This window comes from Rhamphochromis sp. 'chilingali' (genome assembly GCF_963969265.1).
Source record: "Rhamphochromis sp. 'chilingali' genome assembly, chromosome: 12".
Classification (NCBI taxonomy): domain Eukaryota; kingdom Metazoa; phylum Chordata; class Actinopteri; order Cichliformes; family Cichlidae; genus Rhamphochromis; species Rhamphochromis sp. 'chilingali'.
In genome coordinates this window covers 34,168,646-34,195,269 of record NC_137939.1, presented here as the reverse complement: position 1 = coordinate 34,195,269, position 26,624 = coordinate 34,168,646, and the positions used below count along the sequence as shown (strand labels likewise).

The 26,624-nt window shown below is 41.6% G+C and overlaps 1 protein-coding gene across 1 annotated transcript in view; it reads left to right on the top strand.

Moving 5' to 3' along the window:
- Positions 1 to 26,624, top strand: part of LOC308406657 (voltage-dependent L-type calcium channel subunit alpha-1D-like) — a 46,179-nt gene that overhangs the window by 7,442 nt on the left and 12,113 nt on the right. Inside the window, 34 exon segments of the mRNA XM_080897794.1 lie at positions 2,754 to 3,013; positions 3,184 to 3,284; positions 3,784 to 3,889; positions 6,819 to 6,958; positions 9,581 to 9,735; positions 9,818 to 9,970; positions 10,238 to 10,434; positions 10,536 to 10,639; positions 11,087 to 11,238; positions 12,142 to 12,216; positions 13,222 to 13,303; positions 13,438 to 13,464; positions 13,554 to 13,714; positions 13,829 to 14,054; positions 14,138 to 14,345; positions 14,423 to 14,543; positions 14,774 to 14,849; positions 14,944 to 14,992; positions 15,071 to 15,131; positions 16,854 to 16,956; positions 17,272 to 17,401; positions 19,722 to 19,803; positions 19,806 to 19,872; positions 19,874 to 19,984; positions 20,151 to 20,238; positions 20,419 to 20,526; positions 21,018 to 21,070; positions 22,325 to 22,471; positions 22,554 to 22,755; positions 24,437 to 24,595; positions 24,677 to 24,787; positions 25,035 to 25,118; positions 26,069 to 26,197; positions 26,434 to 26,499. Of these exon segments, the coding sequence (XP_080753920.1) occupies positions 2,754 to 3,013; positions 3,184 to 3,284; positions 3,784 to 3,889; positions 6,819 to 6,958; positions 9,581 to 9,735; positions 9,818 to 9,970; positions 10,238 to 10,434; positions 10,536 to 10,639; positions 11,087 to 11,238; positions 12,142 to 12,216; positions 13,222 to 13,303; positions 13,438 to 13,464; positions 13,554 to 13,714; positions 13,829 to 14,054; positions 14,138 to 14,345; positions 14,423 to 14,543; positions 14,774 to 14,849; positions 14,944 to 14,992; positions 15,071 to 15,131; positions 16,854 to 16,956; positions 17,272 to 17,401; positions 19,722 to 19,803; positions 19,806 to 19,872; positions 19,874 to 19,984; positions 20,151 to 20,238; positions 20,419 to 20,526; positions 21,018 to 21,070; positions 22,325 to 22,471; positions 22,554 to 22,755; positions 24,437 to 24,595; positions 24,677 to 24,787; positions 25,035 to 25,118; positions 26,069 to 26,197; positions 26,434 to 26,499 (4,094 nt within the window).

Here is a 26,624-nt window from a genome sequence, read left to right as displayed (position 1 = left end):
TATTTTATAATTAGATAATGACTCTGTTAAACTATGTACAATAATACAAACAAAAACAACAACATTCAGATTCATATTTAGTGTTGTATTTCAGATCATATCAGTAGATATTTGGGATTCAGGTATTTGTTTTAGTTTGATATTGCAAAGCATCACTTGATAGCAATAGCTGGTGCTGCTGTCTTGAAGTGCATAATAGGACTAGTGTTAGAGTTGGCGCATATAATGACTTAGACCTCAGGGGGCTCATAAATAAACAGACCTTCTGTTTTATAGTTATTTTTTAAAGTTTATTAACAGGAATAAAAGCTGAGTTGAGAAACGTATTGTTTTGAAAAACTGTTTGTGTTGGGAAACTGAGTCGTATTATTTTTGCATGAAATTCTCAACACCGGTTAATTGATGGTTCTAGATGTTCTTGGTTGTGCTATGGTTGTTTGCTACCCAGCTGCCCAGTAAGCATTGGTCTAACGTTGGTTTTTGCTTGTTTTGACTTTGTTTTAAATTTGCTTTTGATCAGCAATTTTTGTAAATGTGTCCCCTCTACCACTCCAACCACACTGGACAGCCTTTCTTTGTCTGGTGAGCACTGTCAATATGTCCTTTCACAGTCAATATAAATAATATCTCTGTGATATATACTTACAGTATACGCTGCCTCCGTACAGATTAAAGTAAGCCTTATGAGAAAATAATAAAATTGGGACTGAGATTAGTATATATTTTTTTCTTTTGTATAGAGGTTTTCCACCACACAGGCTCTATAAAAACAAACAACAAATAATAATATATTATTATACTATATTCTACAAAACCATAATAACAAATTACAATAATAACACAAATATTCATCTTCACCCACAAAATATAAGAAACATGTTTAGACAACGCTGCACAAATAAACTGTTTGATGCTTAATACGTGTGAGGGCGTTTTTTCCCACTGACCATGAAGGCATCCATCAGTCCCACTCTGCTCTTACCGTCTCTACCTGCGTGGTAAATAAAGGGCAGCTGGATGCAAAAGCAATGCATACTGGGAAATACAGGAACTCTAGGAAAGGACTAAATGGAGAGAGGTAGATCTGTGTGTGTGTGTCCTTGTTTTGCTATCATTGTGAGGACCTGTGGATGTTCCTACCCTTTGAGGACATTTACGTCTGCTTCAGGGTTTGACTTGGTTTCAGGGTTCAGTGTTGAGGTCCTCTTAGGTATATTAAGACAAACATGTCTGTGTGTGCGTGTGTGTTCAGGTACCAACACATCAATCCCAGCCTACATCACACACACACACACACACACACACACACACACACACACACACACACACACACACACACACACACACACACACACACACACACACACAGATCTAGGTCGCAGCTGTTCACTATAATTTCCTTTTTTCACCTCCTCTGGATTCTATCACATCTCTCTCCTTCTCTTCCTCACGGTTCATTTTACCTAATTTCTTTTCTCCGTGTCACGCTTCTCTCCTCTTTGACCTTGTAGCGAGGTCAGAAGAAAAGGAAAAATCACACGTGTGTTACAGACAGACTGGTTCATGGCCACAAACACCTGGAGTTAAATACACATACATATGACACATCCAAAGGCCCGACCTAACTCCTCTTTCAAACCATCTGTCTTCTCTGTCAAAAATGTAAACACTGGAATCCACGAAAGGGGGACCTTTGACCTTTAGGTGCAGATGTGCAGCTGAGTCTTTTCCTGTCGAGTTGGTTCTTGTATATTATGCCTATATTATGTATATGTTATTATATTATGGAGAGGCTGTTTGATTTCTTCGATGTAAAGCTCTGAGAACTTTTCGCTGCACTCCACAGCAAACACTATGTTACACTTAACTTAACTTGTGTTTGGGAGTTTTGTTCTTGGGTTCTTTTGTCTGAGGTGTTGTTGTGATTTGGAGCTATATAAAAAGAACTAAATTGAACTAAATTAAAAGTCTTTTTTTTGTGCCTCAGTGCCTGCTTGATTTTGAGAACTGAAAGAGTAGTTGGACCTGGAAATGGCTAATGATAACAGACGTAACAAGTGGATATTATTATGACATGAAGATCAGCAGCAAATACTAGATTCTGGTTCTTCTTCTGCAGTTTTATGTGAGGCTGAGAGACAATGTTATCCAAATACACTGGATAAAAAATATGCAGTCAGCGTCTGCCGTGATTTGGAAGCTACAAAGGTCTGTCGTGGTGAAGAGAGAGCTGAGCACACAAGCAAAGCTCTCAATTTACCAGTCGATCTTCATCTTCCTCTCACCTGTGGGCACGAGCTCTGGGCAGTGACTGAACATTGCTGATCGAAAAATGGTTGGGTCTTAGAGATAGGGTGAGGAGTTCAGTCATTTGAGAGGGGCTCAGAGTAGAGGCGCTACTCCTTGTCAAAAGAAGGCAGTTGAGCTGGTTCGAGCATCTGTTTAGGGCACCTCCTGAGTGCCTCCTGAGTGAGTTGTTCAAGGCATGTCCTAACTGAAGGAGTTTATATCAATATCGCTCTCATATCTGTCAGTCTGGGAACGCCTCGGTGTTCCCCTGGATAAGCTAGAGGAGGTGACCTGGGAGAGGGAGGTCTGGACCTCTCTGCTTGGGCTGCTGCCCCTGTGATCCAGCCAGGATATATGGAAGAAAATGGATGGATGGGTTATTGACGGATTTATCGATGGATAGGCTAAAACTGGAAAAGTCTTGTAGGTTTTGACATTTTTCTGTGCATTTCTTGCGTTTCCAGGTTCTGGTCGTAATGGCTACGCCAAAGCTGTGGATGGGGAGGAAGGAGGGGGCGAAGGTGAGGAAGAGGAGGAGGGAGGAGAGGTGGATGGAAGAGGGGACAGAGAAGAAGGAGGAGGTGAGGAGAGTAATGCGGAGTGGGATCAAGAGCTGGATGGAGAGGACGAAGGAGGTGTGAGGATGACAAGAACAGACACGCTTCACTCGACCACAAGTTCAACAGGAACGCAGAGAAAAAGAGGACAACACGCTAAGAAACAGGTGAGAAAACACGCTAAACACGCAGGTGGAAGGTCTGACGGCAGGTTTTCAGTTATAATATGGAGCTGCTGACCTGAACCCTTTTTGGAAAGGCAAAATAAAAGACAATAAAAGAGTTACCAATGTTGATGATGCTATTGATGACATGCTTGATGTCACTTCCTCCTCAGGTGCAGGGCACTAATCAGGTCCAGCGTGCTCCCCGGGCATTATATTGTCTGAAACTCAACAACCCAATCAGACGGGCTGCGCTCCATATTGTTGAGTGGAAGTATCCTTTACTGTGACCGTAAGGAGAGGTTAATTAGTCCCAGGTTAAAAATGACTTTATTGCTTTTTTTAATGTTATTTTCTGCCATATACTTATAATGCTGCTTAAATGTTCTTTTTTCTTTTTTCTTTTATTGGATAGATTATTGTCGAGTGTCAGTTTATAATCAATGACACAAACAAAATATATATATTAATAGATTATTTTAACTGCACAGAATTTCGGGGTATAATTGGGCTGCATAAAGGGCTAATATATAATTATACTCATCCAAAAGTACTTTGTTAGAGTCCTAGAATTGAAATATAGAGCTGGACATCTGCAGAACAGGTCCTCCTTAATATATCTCCAGAGCCAGCAGGTGACAGGAGAAAATCTCATGTAATGCCGATGATGTTACACGATTTATAGGTCTGCGAAAATGTCATGGAGTGGTTAAAATTGAGTCCTCGTGTCAAAAACAAAGCTTGTTTTTAGTTGTTTCCTGAATGTAACTCAGGCCATTTGACATCTTCATCCTGTTGGCCATCTTTGCAAACTGTGTCGCCCTGGGAGTTTCCAAACCATTTCCTGAGGATGACTCCAACTCCACCAACCATGATCTGGTGAGATAAGACACACAGTCACAAACACACTGGACTCAGGTAGTTAAAATTTCTCATGTCATGATCAACCATAGAGACCTTGTAGTCTCACATCAAACAGAAACATGGAAGTTTGGACTTGGTGATATTTATTAGTTTCCTGGAGCTGTACTGTGCTTTCCCTCTGGTTCTAGTCTTCATGCTAAGCTAAGCTAAGTTCTCCTCGGTCAGTCTCTGTGGTGGGAATGAAAGTGAAATGCATGACATGCTAAATCTAAGCTCCAAAGAAGGATTTACCATTTTTGGACTACAGGGAGGACTGCTAAGCAATCAACCAATCATGCAAGCTTGGATAGAAGCAGCATCCATAAACTATATGGGTGCAATGCACAGAAATACATAACCTTCCAATGATAACACTTTTCACCAAAACTGAAATAAAACTACTTGGATGAGCTGCATATGACACAAGTACATGCAGGGGTTTTTTCATAAACACAGTTCAGAGGTCCAGTTTAGCAGATATAAGATACTAAAGTTGCTTATATCTACACACCTGTCAGAAAATCCAAACAGATGAGTTTCAAAAACACCTGCTATATGTTTGTTATGTGTTTGCTTGGTCGTTCGCTTTAGAGGTATTTTTGTTGCAGGTTCTAAACGTATTTCTTTCCATGGCTGAATTCGGAGACTACGGACATGGACTGACTTTTAGAGACAGCCTCAAGTGGCCATTAGAAGAACTTCAGTTTTTGGCATTTGATTTAATACACGGGGAAAACAGCGTGCAAGCGCAATACACGAACAGTGCTCAGTTATTAGGTTCATGGGTGATTTACAAAAGTTGCACTGTTTTCTAAACACAGGCAGAGTCAATCTATCATCATCATTATTATTGTTATTATTGTTATTATTATTATTATTATTATTATTATTATTATTGTTGTTGTTGTTGTTGTTGTTGTGATTAAGCAAAAAATTTGTGTTTTTTTTTAATGAGAAATTTGCAATAAATTGTGTGTTGCAAATATTATTAAATTAGTTTTCATTATTTATTTCTCCTCCCTATATTTTGCACTTTGAGACAGGACCTACGCCCAGAAATACACATGCAACAGTGTCAGTAGAAAAAAAAGTCTCTGGGTTTCCTTTCACGCAGTCCTGTCACTGTGCTCTTTCGTAAATACTGACTCTACTTTTTTTGTGTTGAGTGTGTTTTTGCCCCAGAAGTTGCTCCGTGGTTTGTGCACTGATTGCAGATTCAGCTCCACTTTGTGTGTTGCTCCTGTGGTAGAAGTCATAGGTCATGGATGCTGATGCAGTAGATGACTGACAGGTTTGTGATCAGATCTGAGGAGTTTCTGCTCTGATGGTTCGGCTTCTCCTCACTCTCCTCTTTATGCCTGCATCTCTCGATCTTCACTTACAGTTGAACTGTACTCGCTGTTCAGGCAGCCACTTTGTGCTGAAGTGACATCTCTGCCTATTTCGAGAAACACAAATCACAGTAACTACATGTTTAGCCAAGCGGCGTGAAAGGAGCTCAGGCTGATATTTATGGATCCACTGTGGAAACAGAGTTTAATGTTCAGTGGTCTGTGGTAGAGATAAACCTGCAGAGGATTACTGGCTGAATCTGCAACAGCACTCTGCTGCTTTTTATTTTCAGTTTGTTGCTTAGCTGTTCAGCTACAACATTATTATTATTTATTATTGTTTTGTAGCTTCTGAAAGTGGAAATAGGCTCAACCTAATATCACAACAGAGCATGTAATAGACACCGGTCCACCGTTTTGGAGAAGCAAAGCGTCTCCACAGATTTACACAAGCAGCATGAAAGGGAAAACCGCGGGAAACCCTTTAAACAGCATTATTAACAATTTACATCTATATATGTTTTAGGTGCCTCAGCTTAATCGTTTCCTGCAATTAAGGACCCTGGAATATACTTCATACGTTTTTTGCTCACTACCAACTTTGTGGCTTTAAATATATTATCTCCCCCTGCTGGTAATGCAATTTCTGCATTCATTTCATGTTTTGGAGAGGCAAAGCATGAAATGGACTCAGTGGTGTCCCGTGTCTATTGCACGCTTTGCTGCGGTACTGGGTTGGTTTGCTAACAACTGAAACTTACTGATGATATTTGAACGCATTTGTTAAATGCTTTCAGAACCTAGATGTGGATTTGTTATTATTTTTGTCATAAAAACTGGGTTATTTATACTGTGTCACAGATACTGTCTACAACTAGTGAAGCATGAAAATGCTTCCTCTCGCCTGTCGCTACAAAGTAAATAATGAGGAAGTAATACAGTCAAACATGTATTTGAAATGAAAACATTTTGTGTGTGTTTAAGAGAGATTTAGAGTTGATAACTGCCAGCAGAAAAAAAATGAGCCCTGTACATAAGTGTGTTTGTGTTTCTTTGTGAGGACAGGTCTTAAAGTGAAGGTCATTTGTGTGATATTGTGGCTGTCGGAGGCTCAAGAGTGTAGTGGTTTACACATCCGCTGGTGGAGAAATAAATCCTTTGGGGTTGCGTGAGGAGGGGTTTAAAACATCTGCCACATCAAACACGTGGATCTGCCCACTGTGGCGATGTCGTGTGAATAAGGGACCAGCTGAAAGTAGCTTTTTTGTGACTGTTGGTGGGTTAAGATTTTAAGTTTTGGGCTGAAGGTCAGGTAGGACTTGAGCTTATATCGAACAATTTGAACGATAATGCCTCCATTTGATAATGATCCTCATAAGTGTAGGAAGACCAGTGTGTGTGTGTGTGTGTGTGTGTGTGTGTGTGTGTGTGTGTGTGTGTGTGTGTGTGTGTGTGTGTGTGTGTGTGTGTCAGAGATGAGGACAGATTGGTAATTCTCCGAAATACTCACAAATTCACCACGTCCACGTTTACCGGGTTACGCACACAGACATGGAACATATTATGTGTTTCAGGAACAAGTGGAGTATGTCTTCCTCATCATCTTCACCGTGGAGACCTTCCTAAAGATCCTGGCCTACGGTCTGGTGATGCACCCCAGCTCCTACATCCGCAACGGCTGGAACTTGCTCGACTTTGTCATCGTCATAGTTGGGTAAGCAAATCAAAAGATGGTTCTCACCGTAGGCTTTTAGGATCTGTTGGTTCCCCGTGTTCTGGGATCCTTTTCTTTGTTGCTCTCTGCATGTTGCAGCAGTAGATCTGATCTGACTGCAGAAGACTTTCAGTAAATCAGGCTCAGGCCCAGCGGTGATGTCATAGTTTCACTCAGTTTGCAGGTTCTGTCTTTTGACCTCTGATTTCTACACAGTGGACTGAACTCATCCAGGAAACCTAAGCAGCCTGATGCGTTGCAGGAACACGCTGTTTAACCCTGAACCTCTGGTACTCCAGAGCTGCAGAGATGGTTCTTCTTAGACATCTGAGTGATGTGTTGTCATTTTAGTTGCTGATGATTTTGCCCAGAGCTGAGGGTCCTGGGTTTGAATCCACCAGATGCACGGGCCCTGCTTTGTGGGTATCATCCAGGGTGCCACACCTCTCACACTATGATAGAGGATGGGTAGAAAGATGGAAGATTTGCTGCAAATTTTGCTGTGTTGCATCATGTTGAATCAAATTTTATTGTGCAGTATCTGTAAAATCTGCAGCATATATTCTGCCTTTCTACAAGCCAAAAGAAATGGCTGACTTAGATTACTGATTTTTGAATAGTTATTATTACATATGGTAAATACAGCCCAGTAGTTTAACAGGTTGGCAGCAGCTCTGAGTCATTTCCTCCGATCAGTCGCTGACTGAGATCACACTCAGTCCTGCAGGTCCTAACCTTGGTTCTCTTTGTTATTTCGTGTCCTTGTTGCAGGACGCTGATGCGACTGGATGTCCTCAGGCTGATAATGGTGATGATGATGATGATAAACCCTGTTGTCATGGTAACACAGCCTGAGGAAGCTATGTTCCACTTTACAGTCAGGATGCTATATGTGGGACACTCAGGAGTTCTTGTAGGAGTTCAGTGTTTGATTTGTGTTCTGTCTCTGAAGCTGGATTTACTTTAAAGGCAGTTTTCATTGGATGTTTTATTGATAGCTGTAGAAAGATCGTGGATTTCAGAGAGTCTAAATGTGTTGAAGGATCCCAGGGGAGGTTAAGGGGGGTTATCGCAGGTTCATAGCTTTAATATTTTTTTTACTCTGTTTACTCAGGAAGTAATTAATCTGCCTCAGTAGGAAATAAGCGACATCTTGATCTAATCTGTTTGTGTGGTCAGACATTCTTATTTGGGGTTTCCTCTTGTTCCAGTTTGTGATCATTTTAATGCAGAATCACAAACTGCAGAGTCTCTCTTCCCTCCAGCTTGAGGGACCGTAGATGGAGTGGCTTTATCAGACTGGGCCTCCAACAGGCACAGGTGGTGTTTTGCAGCCGTGTGTGAAGCAGCAGGATGGCACTCCCCACCTCCTGGACTGAAGGTTGGATCCAAACTTAAGCATTTTCAGTCCTTCCAGTGGAGTTTAATCGCACAGTTTCAGAAATAATCTTTGTCCGTACAGTATGTCTGCAATTGTTTATCACATGATGATTAATGGGTCATGGTTCACCCAGTCTGAGGCTTCTCTCTGCTGGAAAAAGGTGAACGTCCACCTAACTTCCTGCCACCTGATCAGCTTCTGTGACAGACGTTTGATGGACTGCACGTATTTAGGCAATACGAGAACTACAGGATAGTGCTGCTGCTGTCTTGTCTATAGAGGTTACAGGTGAAAATGAACCCTGAGGTGAGCACGATAACTCCCTTTATCTGGACCTCTTTCAATTTAAGGTTATGCTATTTGGCCTGAAAGATAGACCTGCAATGTTCAAAAGGCTGATGGGACGAGCTCTGGGGGAGTTGAATGGTGTCATCTGGTTGTTTTTTATATATATATATTTTATATATATATATATATATATATATATATATATATATATATATATATATATATATATATATATATGGTGGTGGCTAACCAACCGGACATAGTGGTGGTAGACAAACAGAAGAAGGCGGCCGTAGTGATCGATGTAGCGGTTCCGAATGACAGCAATATCAGGAAGAAGGAACACGAGAAGCTGGAGAAATACCAAGGGCTCAGAGAAGAGCTCGAGAGGATGTGGAGGGTGAAGGTAACGGTGGTCCCCGTGGTAATCGGAGCACTAGGTGCGGTGACTCCCAAGCTAGGCGAGTGGCTCCAGCAGATCCCGGGAACAACATCGGAAATCTCTGTCCAGAAGAGCGCAGTCCTGGGAACAGCTAAGATACTGCGCAGGACCCTCAAGCTCCCAGGCCTCTGGTAGAGGACCCGAGCTTGAAGGATAAACCGCCCGCAGGGGCGTGCTGGGTGTTGTTTGTTTATATATATATATACATATATATATATATATATATATATATATATATATATATATATATATATATATATATATATATATATATACATATATATATATATATATATATATATATATATATATACATATATATATATATATATATATACATGAATGACATCATTGTTTTCTGCAGCTGCTGGAAACAACACTTGTGTGATGTTCAAGGTATACTGGTCAAACTCAGATGTTGGTCTAACTGAGATCAACTGAAGCCCACATTTCAATGAGCTAGATCATAAAGGTTGATGTTCCTTTTCTTCTTCTGATGTTTTCCGCACAGCTTGTTCAGTGTTGTCCTGGAGACAATGACTCATAAGTCAAGTGGCGAGCAAGCAACAACCCATCACATGCCTGGGAAACCTGGAGGTCTGGATGTCAAAGCTCTAAGAGCCTTCAGAGTCCTGCGGCCCCTCAGACTGGTTTCTGGAGTCCCCAGTAAGTTTCCTAGACTTTGGCGTGGACTCATTGTGTGCATGGTCAATGGTTGTCCACATGTTCAGCTGTGTGTGTCTGTCAGGTCTGCAGATTGTGTTGAACTCCATCATGAAGGCGATGGTTCCTTTGCTTCACATTGCTCTGCTGGTTCTCTTCGTCATCATCATCTATGCCATCATCGGTCTGGAGCTCTTCATCGGACGCATGCACAGGACCTGCTACTATATAGGAACCGGTATGATCGAACACACAATGCAGGACACATTCACACAGATCCTGCTTATTTTTTGATGACTGTAGAAGCTAAAACGTTCTTCCTGTTAAAACTTAGTTCTTCTTCTCACTGTTGCCAAGTGGTTTCTCAGAAGGGGTCGATTAGATTTTGGGGCTTTCTCTCTGCTCTTGTAGGGTCTTTACCTTAAATACAAATCGCCTTGAGGTGACTGTTCTTGTGATTTGGGGATATAAAAATAAAACTGAATTTAAATGGAATATTCCTCAGATAATTATGTGGAGGATGACCCGGTGCCGTGTGCGTTTGCTGGTCATGGCCGTCAGTGCATCATAAATGGCTCAGAGTGTCGGGGAAGGTGGGCTGGTCCCAATGGAGGAATCACAAATTTCGACAACTTCTTCTTCGCCATGTTGACCGTGTTCCAGTGCATCACCATGGAGGGATGGACTGACGTGCTGTACTGGGTAAAATGCATTGTGGTGTCATGTTTACCAGCCTGTCCAAAAACATAAGAGGTGCTCACTTTTCATTGTGTTTTCTCTCTTTCTGTTGTGTCTGTGCACAGATGAACGATGCCATTGGGTTTGAGCTGCCGTGGGTGTATTTTGTTAGCTTGGTGATTTTTGGCTCCTTCTTTGTTCTCAACCTCGTTCTGGGAGTCCTCAGCGGGTCGGTCATCTCCAAACACAAAAGCTGTTCACATTATATATATATATATATATATATATATATATATATATATATATATATATATATACATATACATATACATATATATATATACATATATATATATATATATGTACTTAGGCAAATAAAAGGACACTTTAGATGCATTTAATAGTGTAAAAACCTCATTCTTATCTGAGGCATTATTCAGGGTTAAACAGCTGAAGTTTCTGATATAGTTCAAATAAGTTTAAGCACATCTTATCTTAAATATATTTTTAGCCCCGATTATGAATACAGGCCTAACTTGTAATAGCAGTGGTAATATTTTATGTTCTCAACACTCATCATTGTTCAATATCTGCTTAAGTGAAGCATCTGAACACTTCTTCCCGTGATGATGATTTTGAGGAGTTTTAAATGTCTGAATCGTTGTGGATGCTGCAGAGAGTTCAGTAAGGAGAGGGAGAAGGCAAAGGCTCGTGGAGATTTCCAGAAGTTGCGAGAGAAGCAGCAGATGGAGGAGGATCTGTGTGGGTACATGGACTGGATCACTCAGGCTGAGGACATGGATGAACTGGACGAGGACGGAAACCCACGTAAGGCTTGGGCACACTATGGTTTCTTCTTGGTGGACTGTCGTGGGTTTCTTTACTCAGATTGGCTCCTTTAGGTCTCCAGTGTGACATTTGGTCCCAAACATTAGTTGTGATCATATTATTATCCATCTCTGCTTGTCTGGAGTCAGGGGGGAGGGGGCGGTCTCACCAAAGTAACCCAGGTGTCCCCACCTAAAGCCCTCTTCCAGCAGCTCTGGGCCTCAAGCCAGAAAAGGACCTAGGATACCTTGGAACATGTGGCATCCTAATCACTATGCAGAAACTGCCTCAGCTGTCTTATTTTAATGGTCATTTTCACACAAATCGTTTAGATGACTGAGTCCAATCAGAGGAGCTGCAGGAGCCCAAATACAGTACAGTGGCTTTAAATATGGCAGCTCCCTGTGTTTTTTAGCAGGTTGTTTCAAACCTCCACTGAGCTGTTAGATGGAAACTGTTTTCTGTATCCTGCTCTCCAAACCATCAGTTTCTCTGCTTGTGTCTTTATCTCAAGCACAACAGCAGAAACCAAACGAGCCAGAAATGTGATGTAAGGTAGATGCTTGTTAAGCCTTTTGTTTGGTTGCTTGGTTTGATTGTAAGTTTCAACATTAAATAACATTTGTGTCAGAGAAAATATCCACATTTCGCCTGACTGTAAAACAATATAAACAGAAAATAAGCACTACGAATATATATTTATTTCTTAACACATTACTTTGGGAATTCTTGATATTTTCTTATTTTTGCTCGTAGCAATAACTTTGAATTAATTTGATTTGGTTTGAAGTCATTGTCAAAAAGTTCGTTTTGTGTTTGGCTTGGCTGCCACACGAGGCTGGCGCTCTCTCTGTATTTCATTTTAAGCTGCTTATTTTAATAATAAATGTTTTTCTCTCTCAGGGCCATCTCTGGGCGATCTGGCTGATAAGAAGAGAGGGAAGTTTGGATGGTTCAGTCACTCCAACGAAACTCATGGTGAGACACACATGCAAACACTGTTGTGTCTCCATCACATCAGAGGATTTTTAGTGCCAGAAGTGACCTTGTTAGGATAAGAAGGTGCAACGTCATGAGCTGAGGCTAGCAAGCTATGTTAGCAAGCTACATTTCTTATATTTAAGAGTGCAGAGAGAGACTGTGGAACTTCACTCATTGTTTTGATGGTTTTACCACACAGCAGCCCAAGCAGCTGTTACCTATTTCTATTAAAATTCTACAAGACACCAGCACAACAAACATGGTGGAGAGGTCCAGTTTAGTTACCTGAACTGTGTCAGCTTCAACACACCTATCAATGGAACGACATCCCCCTTTAACCCTCACCGATGTCCAGATGTGCGAGTCATAATAAACTGTGAAACTAGCCACACAGGCCAAAAACATTTTTTTACCAGAAGAGCAGATACAGTAAAATCCAACAACAGCTGGAGAAGGTATCTGTCTGACACAGGGACCTACATTATGGAGATTTATTTTTGGTTCCTATAATAAGGTGGCTGTGTTAACAGAATGATGCACCAGTACGATTAATAGAAGCACAATCACACACATAATATGTACAGTATATATGAGTTGTATTATCACAGAGACAGCTCTGTGCAGTTTGTACATCTCTCAGTCTAAATGCAAACGTCATCCTCGCTGTCCCTGTAAAATATCTGGGTCTCTTTCTGTCCTCATATTTATCTGACCCTGTTTCTGATCAGACTTACTCTCCGAGCTCGTTCAGCTGGATTCACCTCAGTATAGATTCACTGAGGAGGTCGGGAAACGTCAGCTTTCATCAATCGGAGAGGGAAAAATTTGTGAGATATACTGTATGAATAAGATATGAATATTTTATACTTTATATTTTTGTTTGCATAACAAATAAAATATATTGATAGTATAGAAATTAATAAGTGCCACATTTTTTAAGAAGCAGGATTGTTGACTTGCATTGATCATTTATTAATATTTGTCTGTTTGTGTGTGTTTCAGCGAGTCTTCCTGCCAGTGAAACGGCGTCTGAAAACACAGAGAACATCGATGAGGAGCACACCAACTGCTGCCAGGCCTGCTGGTAACACACACACACACACACACACACACACACACACACACACGCACACTTTCAGTTCGTACATCACATGATTCTTGCTTTAGTGCCCCCTTCAGGAACAACTTCACATAAAAACAAAAAATGTTATGTTTCAGTGCTCAGATGATGAAGATCGGCTGCTGGTGAGTTCACTGACCTTCAGAGGTTCAGCAGACTAAAGTCAGCACGTTAGACTCACCTTCACCTGAACGACTCTCTTTCTTTGCCTCAGTCGGACGTTACGTCGCTGGAACCGAGTCTGTCGCAGAAACTGTCGCACTGCCGTCAAATCCGTAACTTTCTATTGGCTGGTTTTGCTGCTGGTCTTCCTCAACACCTCCCTCAGCGCCTCTGAGCACTATAACCAACCAGACTGGCTGACTCAAGTCCAGGGTAACAACAGCCTCCTTCTCCTCCACAAGAGGAACGGGTCGTAGAGACACTGATATTTCAGTTTGAAATGTTGTTGAGCAAACATTTTCTGTGTCCGTGTCTTTGTTTGTGCAGACATTGCCAACAAGGTGCTGCTGTCTCTCTTTACGGTGGAGATGTTGCTGAAGATGTACAGTTTGGGTCTGGCCCATTACTTTGTGGCGTTCTTTAATCGTTTCGACTGCTTCGTGGTGTGCGGTGGCATCGTGGAGACCATCCTGGTGGAGCTGGAGATCATGCCTCCTCTGGGGATCTCTGTGCTGCGCTGCGTCCGTCTGCTGCGGATCTTCAAGGTGACACGGTGAGAAAACACACCCGAACCACCCGATGCAGGTCACACGGCTCGTCATGAGTCATCGCTGAGGTCACTCTCTGTTTGCTCAGGCATTGGACGGCTCTGTCCAACCTGGTGGCATCGCTGCTGAACTCCATGAAGTCCATCGCCTCGCTGCTGCTCCTCCTTTTCCTCTTCCTCATCATCTTCGCCCTGCTCGGCATGCAGCTGTTCGGAGGAAAATTCAACTTTGATGAAACGCAGACCAAACGCAGCACATTCGACGCTTTCCCGCAGGCGCTGCTCACCTGTTTCCAGGTAGCACTGCAACCACTTTCTCCCAGTGATGTCACGACGTGCAAGGAGCGGGCGCCTCACGATGACTGTGTGTTTAGATCCTGACAGGTGAGGACTGGAACATGGTCATGTATGACGGCATCATGGCATACGGCGGCCCCGTGTTTCCCGGGATGATCGTCTGTATTTACTTTGTCATCCTCTTCATCTGTGGTAACTGTATCCTTGAATCCCCCTGATGCACCAAAGTTCTCAAAGCTGCATTTGTGGTAATACATGTATTTGTTGTTTTAGAGGCATCTTTCAATTTCCACAATACTTAATACCCCTCCTTGAGTTTTAGTGAAACAATGATCTCCTATTGAGTGATTGTGCTCAAGGTGAAGATCATCTTTGTTGTTTTATGAGTAGTAACCTGTGAAAACATCAGCATCCTTAACGAGCATCAGACATCCTGCTGAACGTCTTCTTGGCTATCGCCGTGGACAACCTGGCAGGAGGAGACAGTGATGACAAGAAAAAAGAGTAAGTGATGGACGGAGGACAAAAGGAAAGAGGGGAGGAAGAAATAAAGCTAGTTGTTGACTTCTGACTGCACTGTTGTATTTTGTCTCTTCAGTAAGAAGGAGGAGGGAGCAGAGGAGGAAGCTACAGAAGAAGAAGTGAAGGTGAACATCAAACTCCGACTGCAATGTTTCAGTTAACTATCAGCGATCTTTTTCTTTGAGGGCTGTTTGTCTTTTCAGGTCGATGTTGATGAAGACACTGAGTATGAAGAGGAAGAGGAGCTTCCTGAAGGAGATGAAGGTCAGTCCTCGGCTGAGCCCATCGCCACATTTCAAGTTTAGCCGAGAAGATGTGACGCTGAAGTGACAGGAAAACTAAATTCACCATTTTAATTGGATGATAACTCAGAAACGACTGTAAACAAGAAAAGTCACAAGCTTCACAGCGCAATCAAAGAACATTAGTTTACTCCACACTGAGGCTTTTTAAAGAGATCTTTAAGGAACCGTTTTAGAGAAAGTCCTATGTGAAAGACACAGGGACAACAAGATACCCATTTTTAGTGGTTCTTTGACAAATTTACAGTTTTAAATCAGATTACTGGAGGAGATTTAAGTGCTATTTAATACCAGTTTAAAAGGTAGCTGGATCCTGGATAGAGGGAAGATATAGTATTGATTTATTTATCATTTATTTAAGTTGCAAGTTGTGCGAGAATACGCTTTAAAGGTGCCCAAAGAGGACCAAACACCCTCCTGCACACAGTCGGCTGTCTGTAGTGTGAGTCAACAGGCTGCTGAGACCTCTGCTGAAACATTAGGAAGGTAGATTAAAAATATGTGGGACAAGTTATAAAACTAGATCCACCAATCAGACAAAGAGGAGACGGGAGATCCACCAATCAAGCTGCCTGACTCACTCTGTCTGTCCAGTCCAGGTCCCAGCATTTCCTCCAATGACATGAACTGATATTTATTTGGTGAAAAATCTATTTTCAAGGAAAACAGCTTGTTTACATTTGATGTCGTGTTTTTTATGTAAGTAAGTAAAAGTAAAATTTATTTATATAGCACTTTTTAAGACAAGAATCTATTACAGAGTGCTTCACATGGGAGTATAAAAACATATAAAGTAAAACAACATATTACACACGAACATTACCCAAATGCCTGTTTAAACAAATGTGTTTTAAGCTGTTTTTTAAAAGAAGCCACAGAGTCGATGGTGCGTAGCGGGGAGGTAAACTGTTCCACAGTATTGGAGCCAGGCTTTGAAAAGCACGATGCTGCTTTGTTTTTAAACGGGTCCCTGGAACAGACAGAAGACCGCTATCAGTGGATCTAAGAATCCGCTTTGGAGAGTAAGGTTGGAGAAGCTCAGCGATATAGGTAAAAGTGAGGATTTTAAACTTAAATCTGTACCCAACTGGAAGCCAGTGCAAGGATTTTAACATGGGAGTGATATGGGAGACTTTATTACTGTGGGTTAAAAGCCTGCAGCATTTTGGACCACTTGGAGGCGATTTAAGGAAGCCTTAAACAGACAGGAAAAGAGTGATTTACAACAGTCTAACCGGGAGGAGATAAAGGCGTGGACAAGCATCTCCAGTTCAGCATGGAGACAGTGCTGCATCATGGGGTTTTTTCTATGACAATGATGCAGCTCTAGTTAAGTGCAAAACAAACATTTTTTCTGGATGAATACATATTGCCGTATTTTTATTTTTAGCTTTACAATAATCCCTCCAATAATCAGTAAATAAAACACGAGTGTAATATGACCAATATGACAAATGTCTGAGAATATGTTAATAAGAACAGTAACACAGGAGCTACAAGTGATGAACCAGGAAGCTGCTATCAGAGACTTTAAAGGTGATGAAAACAGAGGCCCAATGTATGAATATTTAAATATCAGTACCATAACATGCAACTATCCAGCTCTCAATCACTGAAATGATGGATGTTCTAAAAGCTAAAACCATCACCCTCAGATCGTTCACTTTCCTTTCTCCTTTCTCAGAGGGAGGAGTCCAGTTAAAGATGGCCGATCTTGCTCCTCCTAAAGAGAAGGTTCTCCCGATCCCAGAAGGAAGCGCCTTCTTCTGCCTCAGCAAGACAAACCCGTGAGTGTGTCGACACATGCGCGTGCAACACGCCGTCTAACACCTCTACAGGATGAACAATAACAATCACACAAATATGTTTGAGTCATGTATTATTGTTGTTCCCTTTAAGTAATATTTACATAAAGTTAGATTTTCTGGCATCATTTCTAGGAGTTTTTTAGCTTGTTGATGTGGTTATTTTAGACATAATGTGTTTTGCTGTGTGGTTAACTTTACCCAGAGTCTGTGTTCCAGCTTTTGTGATTGAAATTCTAGTATCCTTCATGCTGGGACGTGAAGCCTCTAACACTGACTCTTTGTCTCCGTCTGCAGTATCCGTGTGGCCTGCCACACTCTGATCCATCACCACATCTTCACCAACCTCATCCTCGTCTTCATCATCCTCAGCAGCTGCTCATTGGCTGCCGAGGATCCAATCAGAGCCCACTCCTTCAGGAACAATGTGAGTCTATAATGTGAGATCTGAAGTTGCTCACAGAGGGCTGAGTACCTTTGGGGACACACTTTACCTCTTCATCCAAATTACTGCAGAATTTCTCTTTCTCTTTTAACTCCCATCCAACCTGTGGGGCGTACACACCGACAACATCAGCATCACCTGTTTGATTTTCAGCTTCAAACTCGTGATCCTGTCTGACACCATCTTCACCTCCACAACACTGTCCTGTCTACACCGTGGTTGAACAGTTTGAATCCACCTCCGATGCTTCTGGCCTCCTGCAAATACAATTTATCTTTTCCTTCTATGAGTCATCAGCCAGCTCTCTCCCTTTATCAATAATAGATCCTACATTTGAAGTCCCTACTCTTACTTCAACACTCCTACCTTGCTTTCTCTCTCGCTGCCTCCTAATATGCCTTCCACCTCTCCTCTTCCTTTGTCTTCAGCCAGTAGTAGCTCAGCATCCATTGTTCTGGACCAATCTGATTCTTGATGATCCCCATTCTTGATTTGGCAAAGATTTTGTTCCCAATACCCCCTCCTGACCTAACATGCCTCCATTATCCAGGCTTGGGACCACCACTAGGATGACTAAAGCCAGCATACTCTTAGTTCCAGGCCTTCTTGAAACTTATTTATTCTGCCTGTCTGGGTGAAATAAGACAAACCACCATGTCAGCCACTTTCACCATCACCAAGTTACCTGATAGCCAAGCAACCAATCGCAGCAGAGCACAGCATCCCTCCAGCTGATCCAATCCTGTGCCAACCCTCTGTGGTCTGCGCTGGGGGCGGGGCCTCAGCAGATTACACTGCAGAAGTGGGTCAGTGCCTAACCGGGTTAAAGAGGGAAACACATGGAAACACATGGAGGCAGAAAATCACCAGTTCACTGTCAGATAATGAATACTCACAGTGTGTGTGTGTGTGTGTGTGTGTGTGTGTGCAGACACACAAACTTAAACACTCACATGCAGAGCAGCAGCTGGCTTCATGCAAGAAGTAGCAATTCACAACAGCTGAGGGAGGAAATTACTTCAAACATACAATCAGACCTGCTCATACTGAGCGTTAACCCTGTGTTTGCCTCCTCTGTTCTCTACGAAACTGTGCAAATTATACATTTTGGTTCTATCTTGAATTAATTAACGAGCCTCTCGGCTGCCGTCCTTACGAGCAGTGCGTATTTCTCATTGATTGTGTTTTAACCGTCTTCAGCAAACCGAAAATGAGCTCAAGCACTTTGCTTCTGTTTCTGAGCTAAAATGAAACCATGAACCTTCTCAAGGACTTTTGAGTTTTGTGTAGATGAGCTAAGGTAGTTAAACATCTTTTTTCTTGATATGCAGACTTCTCCGCTTTAAACTCCCACCATCATAAAACCAGTGACAGGTGTTGGGCTACATGAAGGAACTGAATAGGAAGGAAAGATGAACGTTAATGCACTGAAGGAGGAAAAATGGCAGCACAAGGGTTCAAGTGACCAAAGTGTTATGGCTGCATGGATCAGTGGTGTATCTGAAACAGCAGGTCCTGTCCAGTGGTTCATACCTACTGTACCAAAAGCAGTTTAAGATGAACAACGAGTAAAACCAGCGATGACCTCAGGAGTTGCTGATGTGTGCAGAGAGCGAAGGGCAAACTGTGCAGTTCGATCCTACAGAAGAGCGACTGTAGCACAGGCTCCACAATAGCAGCCAAACCAAGCTTGAGATGCTGAAAAATCCCACAAGGCAATTGAAAGAAGGATAAAGCCACCACCAACTCATGTATGAAATATGATACACTTGGTTTTACGGAGCTGAGTTCCTGAACTTTCTGCCAAATTAAATTAAAACTTGTTCAGGACTTAGGTCTCTGCTGTGTGACTCTCTGTCGTCATCTGAGTGAAAACTGAATGTGTCTCATTGAGCTGCTGCTTCAACTGTTTCTTGGACTTTTTTCTCGATTTATTTATTTATTTATTTTATAGAGCAGGATGTTATTATCGCAACCAGAAACTGTTTTGAAAATAATTTAATCTCACAGTTTTCTATCAATATTTTTATCTATTACTTTATTTTGGCTGCCTTTAAGCCTCTAACACAGCAGCTACTTCACCATCCACAGCCTCAGTTACATCACAAAAGCCCACATAAAAATATCTTATTTAAAAGAAAATGCTAAAATGCTAATAAATGAAAAGCAAATGTGTCAGCTGCATCTGCTTTAATCTGCACACGTTATCCTGACTCACCTGTGGAAAGTTATTTCTGGATTCTGAAGAAAAAAATTGAAATGTTGGACCTGAGTCTGGTTTGTTTTCAACCTCTGTGTTCAGATTCTGGGCTATGCAGACTACGCCTTTACCTCCATCTTCACTGTGGAGATTCTGTTAAAGGTAAATATCGCCTTCAGCTCAATGAAATAACTCACCCAGGCCCTCCTCTCCCTCTTTTGATTGTCTTGCATTGCCAACATGTTCTCTCATTCACAGATGACGGTCCACGGAGCGTTCCTCCATCAGGGCTCGTTCTGCAGGAACTGGTTTAACTTGTTGGATCTCCTGGTCGTCAGCGTCTCTTTGGTCTCCTTCTTCCTGCAGTCAGTATCCAAACAACATACATTCTGACTTTCCTGTTTGTTTCAGTCTTTGTCTCATGCATGGTTTGCTGTATGTGTTTGGACTGTATTTAAGTACAGAGACTGTTTTGATGTAAGTGTGTTTAAACAAACTGAGGTGTGTAAATGTGTGCGTGTGCCTCTGCAGCTCCAGTGCCATCTCAGTGGTGAAAATCCTCAGGGTCCTCAGGGTGCTCCGACCTCTGAGGGCCATCAACAGGGCCAAAGGACTCAAGGTAACATTACACAGTACAGTGATATGTTCACTTAATGTGGGGCGTACAAAAGCCTAGTCAAAGGGGTCAAAGGGGAGTAGCGATGGTACATATTGAGGGTTGTAGGCGAGTACCAGGCATTGTGCTGTGTTATTTTAAAAATACTCCCTGACTTTGTGTTTGTTTGTTTTTGTCGCGCAGCATGTGGTCCAGTGTGTGTTTGTGGCCATCAGGACCATCGGAAACATCATGATTGTCACGACCCTGCTGCAGTTCATGTTCGCCTGTATTGGAGTCCAGCTCTTCAAAGTGAGGCTGAGAACGTCTACTTACACACTGGACACATTTTTGGAAAAACTTCCGAGTATTCTGAGGAGTAAAAGTGTTTCATTGGGCAGAAGGGGAGAAAATAGAGTGTGTTTTATAAATGTACACTGTTTATCAGGACAACACTGACCCTGATTCTGAATTTCCAGAGTCATCAAAGGGCCACCAAAGTAAAGAAAAACAGTCAGATATGGCAAAACAGGAAATGAAACATTTTCACATATTCGATAAACAAACAAACAAAAACAAACCAGAGAAATGGATGTTAAAAAAACCTTCTAAAACATAACCTCAAACACAAAAAAGTATTTATCATGAGTCCTATATTTACAGTGCATCGAACAATAAAGACACTGTAGCATTATTGCGTTCTGCTCCAAGTCTCTGTTCATATTTTTGAAGTCTTAAAGCTGTGACTAAACGTCAGCACAGTGTTTGTGTTTCTGGTCCAATCTGTGTGTTTTGCATTTCAGGGTAAATTTTACCGCTGCACCGATGAAGCCAAACACACCCCCGAACAGTGCAAGTGAGTTTTCATTATTTAAATTGTTCAAAACTGAAGCCAGCTTGTGTTTTAAATACTGACATTCAACTTCAACAACAATAAACAATCTAATTTTATTTCACTCCAGAGGTAATCCTCTGATTTGTATTCAATTCCAATGATTTATAAAATCTAAGTCTGTATCTTAGAGTTATACTTTGTTTCTGATGTTTAAAGTTGCCACTCAGTTTAGCGCAATTTCATTTTAATTTGAGTCTGATTCTAACTATCGATGTCACAACTTGAGATAAGATTTTATGTCTTTTTTGTAAAAACAATACTTGGTTTGCAGCCGAGATGAATATCAATCGTGGCTTCCAGGTCTAAAACGTCGAGCTAGGCTTGAAATGCCTTAAAACAGGGGTGTCGAACTCCAGTCTCGAGGGCCGGTGTCCTGCAGGCTTTAGATCTCACCCTGGGTCAACACACCTGAATCAAATGATTAGTTCATTACCAGGCCTCTGGAGAACTTCAAGACATGTTGAGGAGGTCATTTAGCCATTTAAATCAGCTGTGTTGGATCAAGGACACATCTAAAACCTGCAGGACACCGGCCCTCGAGGCCTGGAGTTTGACACCTGTGCCTTAAAACATGCTTTTTCCCCCTAATGGACAGAAGTTTGGGCTGGAGGGACTTATCTAGTTGCAGAAAGAATTCCGATTGTGTGGAAGAAACGGCCTTGTCTCCTTTCTCTTCAGTGAGCACTTTCCTGATGAGTTTGTGGGTTCAGTCACTTTTTGTGAGGTCTTATAAATAAAACATGACTTAATTTTGTACATGATAGTAAAAATAAAAATTATTCAAGATGTGTTCTTTAGAAAACGATTTATCAATCACAAGTCGGTAAGAAATGAGCCTACAGTGTCCTTTGTTTCACAGTCAGATCCTCCCCTCGTACACCAACGCCATTTCAAAACGCCAAAATGGCAGCAGGTCAAACATTCATAACAGGAACGTGGTGATGTCATAGTGGTTGTGTCCATCTTTTATATACAGTGTATTGTTCAGTTTCTTGTTTCCGTGACTCGACTGGACTTGTTTACTCATGTTGGGTTGAACATAAGACCGTCACACTGTGTGGCCAAAGGTGAGTCCCCTCAATGGTTGAATGTCAGGTGAATACTCGGTTTGAGGGTTTATGGAATGTTTAGGGCGCCATGTTCACTTCATAATTAAATATCCAGCACATGACTTTAAGTCAGCGTCTTCTGATGAAATGTGATGTGTGTGTTCAGAGGGACCTTCGTGGTGTACAAAGATGGAGACGTGAGCCATCCGATGGTCAGAGAGAGGATCTGGATGAACAGTGACTTTAACTTTGATAACGTCTTGATGGGGATGATGGCGCTCTTCACCGTGTCCACCTTTGAGGGCTGGCCTGCGTGAGTGCTCAGTTTTTGTTTTTGGTTTTTTTTAACTGTTTGTGGGGAACCAACTCTGACATTTTAACCCGTCTGTCTTCAGTCTGCTCTACAAAGCCATCGACGCCAACGGCGAGAACTCTGGTCCCATCTACAACTACCGGGTGGAGATTTCCATCTTCTTCATCGTCTATATCATCATCATCGCCTTCTTCATGATGAACATCTTTGTGGGTTTTGTCATCATCACCTTCAGAGAACAGGGAGAGCAAGAATATAAGAACTGTGAGCTGGACAAGAACCAGGTAAACCCAGCTGCCAGTCTGGACCCAAACGAATCAGTGTCACAGTCATCGTATACATTAAAAATAGGGATGGGTATCGTTTAGGTTTTATCCGATACCGGTGCCAAATCGGTACTTTTGAAACGGTGCCGGTGCTCAAACGGTGCTCAAACCGGTGCTTAAAGAATGGAGAACACAAAATTGGTCCAAAAACCTCTCATGTTCAGCTGTTTTTTGTAAAAAGATAACAATGTTAGCCTTTTCTGCAGCTATGGGGCATATATGGCATCACTCTTGGCTGGAAGCAGTGCTTAAACAATGGAAAAAACACAAACTTTATCCAAAACCTCTCGTGTTTAGCTGTTTTCCTTTTTCTTTGGTCATTTTAGCCTTTTTAGCCAGGGTGAAGGGAGTATCTGCCATCAAACAAGAAGACAGACGCATGTAGCTATGATGATGTTTGCTAGTTCACCTTACATGCATTAATGTAATAACGTGGTTAGCCTACTCAACGTAAATTACACACGAACATTAAGCTACTCACGCAGAGAAGAACAGCTGCTGCTGCATCATCATCCTCATCATTTCTGCTACACTGGCAGGGCTAGGGGCCAGGACGCTCCTCTTCGGGGTTTTTGGGGGATATTGCTAACTCCGGGTCAGATAACAGGCAACCCACGCACAGTAGACGTGCTCGGTGTGAGGTCTCGCAGGCTATCATACGGCGCATTTCTGGGCTTTTAAAAAAAACGCTATGCGTCGCCAGGTGTTTCATCGGATTTGAGGTGTTACCTCCTTTGACAGTATCACAGTATCAGCTTAAAGCACTTGTTGCAGGCTGCTGAGTTTGCATATTTTGCTGTGAAGTACAGCCGGACTTTTGACCGCTTCGCCTTGGACATTTTAATCTGTAGCTCTGCTCATAAAGAACGTACGTACCTGGCCCCGCCTACTATCCTCGGAAACGTAAAATTATTGGCTAGAAGTGCACAGCTCAGGAAAAAAAAAGCACCGAAATAAAGCACCGAAATGTGCGCTGCTTTTCGGTCTGGTTACTACCGTTTATGTCAGAACCGGTGCCATCATGGCACCGGACACCGGTACCCATCCCTAGTTAAAAACAATAATGATCAAAGTAAGTACGTTCAAAGGTGTTCAAATCCAAAGGTAACAGGTTGCTATAGTTGATAAATCTAAATTTTTATGTCATTAATAATTTATTTATTTATTCCTTTATTAATTTTGGTTATTTAATGTTTTTAAATATTAATTTTAGAAACTCTTAATCTTGCAAAAAAAACATTGTATTTGATTTATCATAAGATTATCAGTTATAGGGTGTTTTTGTTGTTCCATCTTCTGTTTATTTTCTATTTATTTATTTTTATGTTACTTTCACTGTAAACATAGGAGCGGGGTTTCTTATGCAGTTGTTTTAAATATATATTTTTAATCAACGGATTTTGTTCACATCTTGATGAATAAAATATTCACATATTTCACATAAATTATGGAACAACAGTGAGTTAAAATCACAAGTCGTTGAAGTCATTGAAGTGTTCCCTTAATTTTCTTTTACCAAAGTAATTTTAGTTAAAACAATTTTTTTTACAGTCCCAGCATATTTTTTATCATAATTTTGTTTTGTTTTTTGTTTAGCTGCGTTGTTGCAGTACTGTTAATGCTCTCGTGCCCTCTCCAGCGTCAGTGTGTGGAGTACGCTCTGAAGGCTCAGCCGCTGAAGCTTTACATCCCGAAGAATCCGGTTCAGTATAAGTTCTGGTCCATCATCAACTCGACAGGATTTGAATACGTCATGTTTGTCCTGATCCTTCTCAACACCGTCACTCTGGCCATTCAGGTTCGTAATATTTCAGTTTCTTCTCTGATTTTTTCCTCTTGACTAAAACCTAATCTGTCTAACTTTCCGTGTCTCCTGCAGCACTATGAACAGTCCAAAACCTTCAGCTACATCATGGACATCCTCAACATGGTGTTCACTGGACTCTTCACTTTGGAGATGCTGCTCAAGCTGGCAGCTCTCAGAATAAGGGTGAGGAAACCAAGCGTATCTCTTCAAAGATCTCCATACATCCGCTACGCACGGAAAGTCTTCCTGTTAATAACTACATATTCTTGGACATGTTTTCAAAGCTCTTTAGTGTAGATAGTTTTCCTTTTTCTGTTTACCGTGTTATTAAACTCATATGTGACCATTAAGATTAAGGGTTTATATAAACAGAAATGAACCGAGATCAGGGATAATTAGTTTCACTAAATGTTGTTTTGCTTTTTTCCAGCATTACTTTGTTGATGCCTGGAACTCGTTTGATGCTCTGATTGTGGTCGGCAGTGTGGTCGACATCGTTGTCACTGAGTTCAGCGTGAGTACTTGTGACGTTTCTGTCTTGAATTGGATTTAGAACAGTTCTCTTTATTGTATCTCATTATAACTGACACAATAACACAAATAATTATGGTGCCCACTCCCTCTTGCTCTGTGATGCTGTTTCATTTACCCTGCAGCCTGTAATCCTGGTGTGCAAACACTCACCTGACCTGAGGTTAGAGGTGAGATCATGAATGCAATCCTGGTTTGATAAAATGATAACCAGAACTTTAAGCTGGGCAAGCCTTTAACTCTGAATTTATTAAATATTTGCAGCATCAGAGGGGTGACTACAGCAGCAGGGTCCATATGAGCATCCACACAGTGAAAAAACTATGTACAATTTTGCAATAACAACATCATTTATTATATAGAACAATTAATTCTGAGAAAGCAGATCACAGTCTGTAATTTTCTCCACATAGGACATGTGAGCTGTTTTTAATTAAATCATTTTCAGCCGCTGTCCTCAGGTTAACTCCGGAGCACTGTTGCAGCTGCTGAAGCATTTTTATTTTACTGTTAGTAAAAGTCTGACCCATTTACTCAGTGATATTTATCTTTTTATTGTATCATTTATCAAATTTATCAAATTTTACTGTATCGTTGCTGTGGCTGTGATTTTTCTCCCATTGTTAACAACAGGTATCACCAAAAACATGGGTAACTGTAGCGTGACTTGCTGAAGTAATATAAATCGTCCCACTTTAGACAAGTTTCATTGTTTGGGGGACTTGACACAAGTGCTGTTTTTCCTTTCAGATGTTCAAGACTCCTCTTCCTTTGAAACTACTTTAAATGCAGGTCAAATTAACTTCACCCTTTTGTGCAGCTTTCAGCTCAGCCTGGAGGATCCTGCAGCTCTAAAACAACAGCCAGTCGTTTTTTGTGTGAGTGTATTAACACATGTTTTTATCACATCTGCAAACTTTTCTGTGTTTTCAGAGTGGAGAGGACAGCTCCAGGGTGTCTATCACCTTCTTCCGGCTGTTTCGAGTAATGCGATTGGTCAAGCTACTGAGTAAAGGGGAGGGCATTCGAACACTCCTGTGGACTTTCATCAAATCGCTGCAGGTAAGCGAGGACGTTGTCTGGAAAGAAGATGTGGCGTTTCTTAATGGCCACAAGGTCAATCTGCATCGAGTTCTGGCTGAAGTCTGGCTTAATCGTGGTTTAAAGCTCTTGTTTCTTTAATGTTGCCCATTGTTCAGTAGCCACAGCTCCCATCTTATATTTTATAATGCAGTGTTTTGTTGCAGTTCTGCTGCCTTGTTCAGCAAAAACTCTAATTTGTTCCTGTCTCTCTGCAGGCTTTGCCATACGTTGCTCTACTTATTGCCATGATCTTCTTCATCTACGCTGTCATCGGCATGCAGGTAAGTTTACACACAGTAAACCTGCAGGGTCATTCTGACTTAATTTATTTATATCAAACATTTTACAACACTAAAAAAGATCTTTGAACAGTTTGTTTTGCCCACTTGAATCTGATTTGGTCAAC